The sequence below is a fragment of the Rhinopithecus roxellana genome, chromosome 4, assembly GCF_007565055.1.
Source record: "Rhinopithecus roxellana isolate Shanxi Qingling chromosome 4, ASM756505v1, whole genome shotgun sequence".
Classification (NCBI taxonomy): Eukaryota; Metazoa; Chordata; class Mammalia; order Primates; family Cercopithecidae; genus Rhinopithecus; species Rhinopithecus roxellana.
The window spans coordinates 23158383-23166428 of record NC_044552.1 but is presented as its reverse complement, the minus strand read 5'-3'; the positions used below and the strand labels follow the sequence as shown (position 1 = coordinate 23166428).

General features: G+C 45.1%; 1 protein-coding gene across 1 annotated transcript in view; it reads left to right on the top strand.

The window, feature by feature from the left end:
- The first annotated feature begins 492 nt into the window (after nt 1-492).
- Nucleotides 493-8046, top strand: part of LOC115897012 — a 51419-nt gene continuing 43865 nt past the window's right edge. Inside the window, exons 1-2 of the mRNA XM_030929576.1 lie at nt 493-571; nt 2505-2678. Of these exons, the coding sequence (XP_030785436.1) occupies nt 493-571; nt 2505-2678 (253 nt within the window). The remainder of the gene's footprint in view (nt 572-2504; nt 2679-8046) is intronic.

The following is an 8046-nucleotide window of genomic DNA, read 5'->3' as shown; positions in this document are numbered from 1 at the left end:
TTTTACATATCTATAACAACAGTAGTTTTGGCCTCTTATATTCTAATAATTAAGACTGTAAGCTGTGTACACGTTGCCATTCAAGCATGAGTCATGCATAACCTTAGCACTATGAGACAAGTGGGAAAGTTTCTCTCTCCTAAAATTTTGCAAAGGTTCTGGGTTCTTTTTCCACTGAGTGGGAATAAGTCAGCTAGTGAGGAACATGAGGTCTTAGGCCTCATCTAAAGGTGATTCAGCTCCCAACTGTGAGAAGCACTGACCCATAAGAAGGGCTCCCTGCCTGGTTCCTGGACCCCTACACCATGGCAGAGGCCATCTTCCCCTCCAATGCAGAGTGATGTCCCAGATAGCAAGCTGTTTAGCTGCTGCCAGCTTTGGGGCAGTGTTGTCTTCTAAGGCATGGGGTCTCAGGATCTTCCTGTTCCCAGATGACCAAAACTGGGGTCATCCACTCTTTTCTGAGCCACCTCTGCCCAGAGACCTGTGGCTATGCCCTCCAGTCACAACAGAACACCCTTTCAGAACACCCTGCAGGAAGCCGACATCTCTATACAGACCCACATGCACGGTGTGTGCACAGAGCTTCAGTTCTAGTTCAGGAGGTGTGGAGGGAGGCTCACTAGTCCAACAGAGCTTGAGGCTAGTACCAGTGTCATATGCCAAGAGCCTAGGTTACAAAGGACACAAAGTGTCCAGACCTACCAGAGAAAGCAAACCCCTGCAGCATGCAGGGCTAGACAGGGACAAGAAACAAGGTGATTCTGGGCCAGCAAGAAGAGGGAAAGGGAAATTACAGACATACCTCAGAGTTATTGCAGATTTGGTTTCAGACCATGCCAACAAAACAAGTCACAATTGTTTTGGTTTCGCAGTGCATATAAAAATTATATTTATACTCTATTATAGACTATTAAGTGTACAATAACATTATGTATAAAATAGATATGTACATACCTTAACTTATACTACTTCTAAAAAATGCAAACAGTCATCGGAGGCTTCAGCTAATACTAATATTTTTGCTGGACGAGGGTCTTGCCTCAATGTTGATGACTGCTGACCACAACGGGGGCTGCTGTGGCAACTTCTTAAGACAGTAAAGTTTGTAGCATGGATTGTAAAGCGGGAATCAGTGCTTAAGTAAGGTCAATATGAGTTTTCAATCTGGTGAACCTGAATATGAACCCTCCAGGCCCTTCCACCAGCTAGCTATAGAGCCCTGGCACATCTGGCCCACAGTTGGCCCTGACAGACACTTGCCCAGTGAGTGAGTGCTGAATGAACCCATCTGAGTCAGTTTCCTCATCTGCAAACCAGTGATGTAATTCCTGCCTTGCCAATTCAGAAGAATAAATGAGAAGAAACACAGTGCCAAGAAAAACAGACACAAGACCTGTGGAAGGCTGGGCTCCAGTGCTCTGAAGCAAGTTCTGTCTAAACTGACAGGAACATTTTTCACATCAGAAACAGGAGTTGGTCTGGATTGTGTCTGAGACCAGGCTGAGAGGGAGGTGGAGGCAGCAGAGCAGGGCAGGCGTGGGGCCTTTGCAGGGCCAGGCACTGAAGTAAAGCCAAGGCCTGGAGAGAGCAGTCTCCGACTGTCTTCTGGGCAACTCAGACTGCTCCTGGGCCTCACACACCATGGTTTTCCCTCTTCAAGGCTCCTTAGTGCTATTGTCTCCACCTCCTCCTGCCCTCCTGGTCCCTAGCACTCTAGGACTCACAAAGTTGCTGCTCTGAAAACCCCAAGGCAAGCATGGAAGAGCAGAACAGCTCCAGGGGCAGTGGGAAGATGAGGTCACCCTCACATGTTGACGCACACCAAGGGTGGGGGTGGAGGATGTGAAGGGGATCAGCACAGAAGTCAGGGGAGTATCTTCTAAATCCCACCTTGCACCAACCTCAGCCCTGCAGCTCCTTGTCTAGTTACAGCTCTCAGCTCCTTCCTACCCCCACACCAGCCCAGACCTCAGGGCTCCCTCTCCCCACCCTCTCCAGAGCAGCACAGTCCACAGAGCCCTTGAACAGGAATTCCCCCTCATCTAACAGTTATTTATTTCTTAGCAGGGAGGTACAGCCGGTCCTCTCTTTCCAGTGACCCCATATCCTTGTTCAAGGAATCCAGTTACACTCCCTGAGCCAGGAAGCTCTATTTGTCCACACCGGCCTATCCCCAAGGCAAGGAGGTCCCTGGGCTTCTCAGTACGGGGGGCCTTAAGCTAATGGGCTAGAAAAAGGAAAAGGGAGGTAGAATTCCTCCCTTAGAGCCAGACCCTGCAACACAGGTTTTGAGGGCCTCAGCCCCCTGCCCTGGCTGATGCTCCTTTCACCACTCCCTCTCACCAGGGCCTTGAATCCCCCACACAGCTGATCTAGATCAAACTGTGGAGTTACTGGAGCAGCAGGTGGAGCTGGACCAGGCCCTGGTGTAAGGGCAGAAGTGGATCAGGGGCCCCGGCTCTGGTGCTCAAGGTCCAGAAGCTGAAGGAACAGATGAGGAGGTACTGATGGATTCTGGGAGGAGACACTCAAGCTTCCCACCAGTGCCCATGGCACCCTCTATCCACGGAAGTACTGCACACCATCCCCCAGGAGCCCCGGGATCAGAAACATCCCCATCTCTTTCAGGCCAGATAAAGCAGAAGAGACCCCAACAAAGGACCGACAATTGGCAGGTAATGGGGGAGCCGGGGCTCTGCAGTCTTAGTCCCATCCTCCTTTGACCTCACAGCAGGGCACCCAGGCCTTAAAATAATTTACCCTGGACCATGCCCTAAAGTAACCTCACCCCAAATACAATACAACGAAAGAGCACCCACACATAATGCAGATGCACTTGTGTTTCATGTTTAGTTGTGTTAAAAATTCTGACAATCAGTAATGGGGGTTCAGAAGTGGTGCTGATGCAGAAGTGTGAAGCCGTGGGGTGTTGCGGGAAGTCAGGGACCCCGAACGGAGGGACCGGCTGAAGCCGTGGCAGAAGAAAATAAATTGTGAAGATTTCATGGACATTAGTTCCCCAAATTAATACTTTTATAATTTCTTATACCTGTCTTTACTGTAATTTCTGAACATAAATTGTGAAGATTTCATGGACACTTGTCACTTCCCCAATCAATACCCCTGTGTTTTCTTATGCCTGTCTTTACTTTAATCTCTCTTTTTTTTTTTTTTTTTGAGACGGAGTCTCGCTCTGTCGCCCAGGCTGGAGTGCAGTGGCCGGATCTCAGCTCACTGCAAGCTCCGCCTCCCGGGTTCACGCCATTCTCCTGCCTCAGCCTCCCGGGTAGCTGGGACTACAGGCGCCGCCACGTCGCCCGGCTAGTTTTTTGTATTTTTTAGTAGAGACGGGGTTTCACCGTGTTAGCCAGGATGGTCTCGATCTGCTGACCTCGTGATCCGCCCGTCTCGGCCTCCCAAAGTGCTGGGATTACAGGCTTGAGCCACCGCGCCCGGCCTACTTTAATCTCTTAATCCTGTCATCTTCTTCGTAAGCTGAGGAGGATGAATGTCGCCTCAGGACCCTGTGATTGTGTCAACTGCACAATTGTTTGTAGAGCATGTGTGTTTGAACAATATGAAATCTGGGCATCTTAAAAAAAGAACAAGTTAACAGCGATGTTCAGGGAACAAGAGAGGTAACTTTGAACTGGCTGCCAGTGAGCCAGACGGAACAGAGCTATATTTTTCCTCTTTCATAAGCAAATAGGAGAAATATCGCTGAATTCTTTTTCTCAGTGAGGAACATCCCTGAGAAAGAGAATGCGCCCTGAGGGTAGGCCTATGAAGGGCTCTCTCAAAGCGTGCTGTCTTTTGTGGTCGAAGCTGAAGGGATGAAATAAGCCTTGGTCTCCTATAGTGCTCCCAGGCTTATCAGGTTGAGGAAAATTCCCACCTAATAATTGTGGTCAGACTGGTTATCTGCTCTCAAACCCTGTTTCCTGATAAGATGTTATCAATGACAATGCATGCGGAAACTTCATTAGCAATTTTAATTTCACCTCCTCCGGTGGTTCTGTGATCTCCCCCTGCCTTCATTTGCTTTGTGATATTTTATTACCTTGTGAAGTATGTGATCTCTGTGACCCACATCCTATTCGTGCACTCCCTCCCCTTTTGAAAATTGCTAATAAAAACTTGCTGGTTTTACGGCTGGCTCAGGGAACATCAGGGATCCTGCTCGTGATGTCTCCCCCGACACCCAGCTTTGAATTTCTCTCTCTTGTGCTCTTTCCCTTCATTTCTCAACCCAGCTGAGACACTTAGGAAATAGAAAAGAACCCACGTTAAACATCGGGAGCAGGTTCTCCCGATAGTGGGGTAGCAGTGGAGGCTGTCGGGGGTGGGGGGTGCAGGGTCTCTTTCACCCCTACCCTGCCATCCTCTCCTGAAGGGCAGATGGTCACTTTCCAGAATGAGCAAGTGTCCTACTGCATCTGTTCAACTGAGGAGGAAACATGGCATAGTGAGAATAAGGTATGAAAAGGGCAAAGCCGGGCAGGAACACACAGCACACATGCAGATGCTGGTGTACTGCATGGGTTCAGAGGATGGACTTAGGGATGGGGCATGAGATGTAATAAGGTGAGGGAAGACAGAGACCCCACACAGAGGCCAGGAAAACATCCCAACACAGCATCAAAGGCCAGGGGGCATGAACCAGTCAAGGGTCCATTATGCATCAGATGCCCATGACCTGCATCATGGGATTGAAGATAAACCTACTAAGGAACAGGGAGGACCTAAGGGTTTCGTGAGATAAGCACTCACTGTGGAGGGGACGTCTGTCTCATCAGTCATCTCACTATCACTGACCTCAAAGCGATGCTGCCCATCACTGAGGATCCAGGCATCATTCTCATTTGACACAAGCATGACGGCCAAGCCCTATTCCAAACGAGTCTACTCTAGTCACCTGGAAGGAGACAGAGGGTAGAAACAGAAGACTCCAAAGTAGGAAGACACCCAGATGGGGGATGAGGATGTGAAATGTGAAAAGGTACAGAAAATAAGCAGATAGGAGAGTGAGTGTCCCTCTGTGTGTGGAGCTTACCTGATTCACATGGGTCTCAGAGTCTTCAGGCAGGTCATAGGTAAAGGCAGTTTTCACCTGCTCCATGTCCATGACTTGGCCAAATAGGTTGGTAGCCAAAGAATTAATCTTTAAACATCTTTTGGGGTCATTCTCAGACAAGTGCAGAAAAACAGAAAATGTTAGTCACCTGAGGTGCATTCTTCTTCTCAGGTTCAGAAATGAACTACATGTAAGAGAAACCAAAGGCTGTAATGGCACCCAGAAAACTGGACTAGGGACCTGGAGAGTCATGTGCCTGTCATTGCTCCACCGCTCACATGCTATGTGATCTCAGGAGAAGCTCTCCACTCCTAGGGCCTCTTCGATTCTTCTGTGAATCATGGACAAACACCTCCGTTCTAGCAACCTTACTGAAATGCAGGGAGGAACAAGTGATCAATGCAGAGGAAAAAATCAGTGATGATATTTACTCCTAGGCAAGACTCTTTAGGAAGATGTACCTTAAAAGCAGGAGAAAACATAGTATACTTGCAATCCCCTGCCAGAAAGCCTCTTTAGTTTAGTAATTATGATTGTTCATCATCTTTCTATAAAATAAAGGCAAAACTATTCACTCAGTATCTCAAATACATTAAATACAGTTTGTGATTCTATGTCAGCTTATGTCCACAACTTTTGCTCTGTGTGAAACTGAAAAGAACTGGGGACACATCCATGTTTGTGTGGTGGCCAGGAAACCCACAAAGGCTTGGAAATGACCCTATATCATCCATTTTCAATTGACTCACTCTGTGTTTTGGAATCCCAGGCAATTCATACTCTTAAAAAAAATCACATGTTGTTACATAGGACAGGGTAGAAAAGGTAATACTTCTGTTTTAATTTGCTAGGGCAAAGTACCACAGGCTGGGTGAGTAAAATAATAAATATGTATTGTCTCACAGTTCTGGAGGCTACAGGTGCAAGGTCAAGCTGCGGCAGAGTTGCTTTTTTTCTGAGGCCTCTCTCCTTGGCTTGTAGACAGCCACTTCTGTCTTCTCAACACAGGACTTCAACATATGAATTTTGGTTGGGGAGGGACACAATTCATCTCATAACAGCATGGATCATCCTTGGTAGTGGATATTCTAAAAAAAAAAAGAGAGAGAGAGAGAGAGTACATCCCTTTAGCTTGGTGCTTCATCTTGGTTTTCTGAAATTTTGGTCTTGCCATAAGAACAAAAATGGACAAGAAGCCAAAGTTTTGTTTTTCCCAGAAGGTGAACCCTCCCTAAGTCTGCGTAATCCCAGACACCAAGAAGAGGTGTATGCAGTTCTCCAAAGTCTTACTTTCTCCAGGAATTCTGTTTCTGCCTTTTTAACTGGGAAGAAGATTCTCTCAGGAGAGCCACCTCCTCTGATGCTGTATGGGCTTCATTCTGCTGGGACTTACAAAAGATAAAAGTTGATATTAATAAAAAGAAAATATTTGCCAAATTTTTAATATGCTCATTATTTTTGTACCGTTTAAAATGTCCCATATTGTGTTGAGTTTGTTTTAAAGTAATACATAACATTTACACATGTTTATGGGGCACATGTGATCTTTGATGCATGCTCAGAATGTGGAAGTAATCAACTCAGGGTGTTTGGGGAACCCATCGCCTCAGACATTTATCTTTTCTTTGTGTTGGGAACATTTAAAATCCACTCTTCTAGCTATTTTGAAATATACATTTTTGTTAGCTTTAGTTGGCCTGCTGTGCTCTAGAACACTAGAACTTATTTTTTCTATATAACTGAATGTTTGTACCCATTAATCTACCTCTCTACATCTTCCCACCCCTACGTTCTTCCCAACCTCTGGTAACTGTCATTCTACTCTCTACCTCCATGAGATTAACATTTTTAGCTCACTTATATGAGTAACAATGTGTGATATTTGTCTTTCCTTGCCTGGCTTATTTCACCTAACATGACCTCTGGTTCCATCCTGGAGCAACTGACAGGATATCATTCTTTTTTAAATGGCTGAATTGCATTCCATGTGTATATACTACGGTTACTTTATTCATTCACCCATTGATAAATTCACCCATTGATTTCACATCTTTGCTTTTGTGAATAGTGCTTCAATAAACATGGGCAGTGCAGGTACTCTTTTCATATATTGATTTCATTTCCCTTGGATAAATACCCAGAATTAGAATTGTTGCATGGGATAGTAGTTTCATTAATAGTTTCAGGTTTTTTGAGAAATCACTCTACTGTTTCCCATAATGGCTGCACTAATTTACATTACCACCAACAGTGTATAACAGTTCCCCTTTCTCCACGTGCTCACCAGCATCTATTCTTTTTTATTTTTTAATAATAGCCGTTCTAACTAGGGTGAGATATATCTCATTGTAGTTTGATTTACATTTTCCTGGTATTTAGTGGTGTTGGGTGTTTTTCACACACCTGTTGGCCACTTGTATGCCTTCTCTTAGGAAATATCTATTCAGATCCTTTGTCCACTTTTTAATTGGATTATTTGTATTTTTTACTGCTAAGTTTTGAGTTCCTTGTATATTCTAGATATTAGTCTAGAATATACTAATTGGATGAATATACTAGTTGGGTGAATACTTAGCAAATATTTTCACTATTCTACAGGTTATCTCTTCATTCTGTTGGAGGTTTCCTTTGCTGTGTAGAAGCTTTTTAGCTTAGTATAGTCCCATTAGTCTATTTTTACTTTTTCTGCCTGTGCTTTTGAGGTCTTAGCCATAAAATCTTTGCCTAATCTCATGTCCTTTAGTGTTTCCCATATGTTTTCTTCTAGTAGTTATATAGTATTGGGTCCTACGTTTAAGTCTATAATCCCTTTTGAGTTGATTTTTGTATATGGTGAGGGACAGGGGTCTGGTGACATTCTTCTGCATCTGGCAGCATTTTCCCAGCACCATATATTTAAGAGACAGTTCTTTCCCCAGTGTATATTCTTGGTTCCTTTGTCAAAGGAATTCCTTTGAGAGTTCTTATTA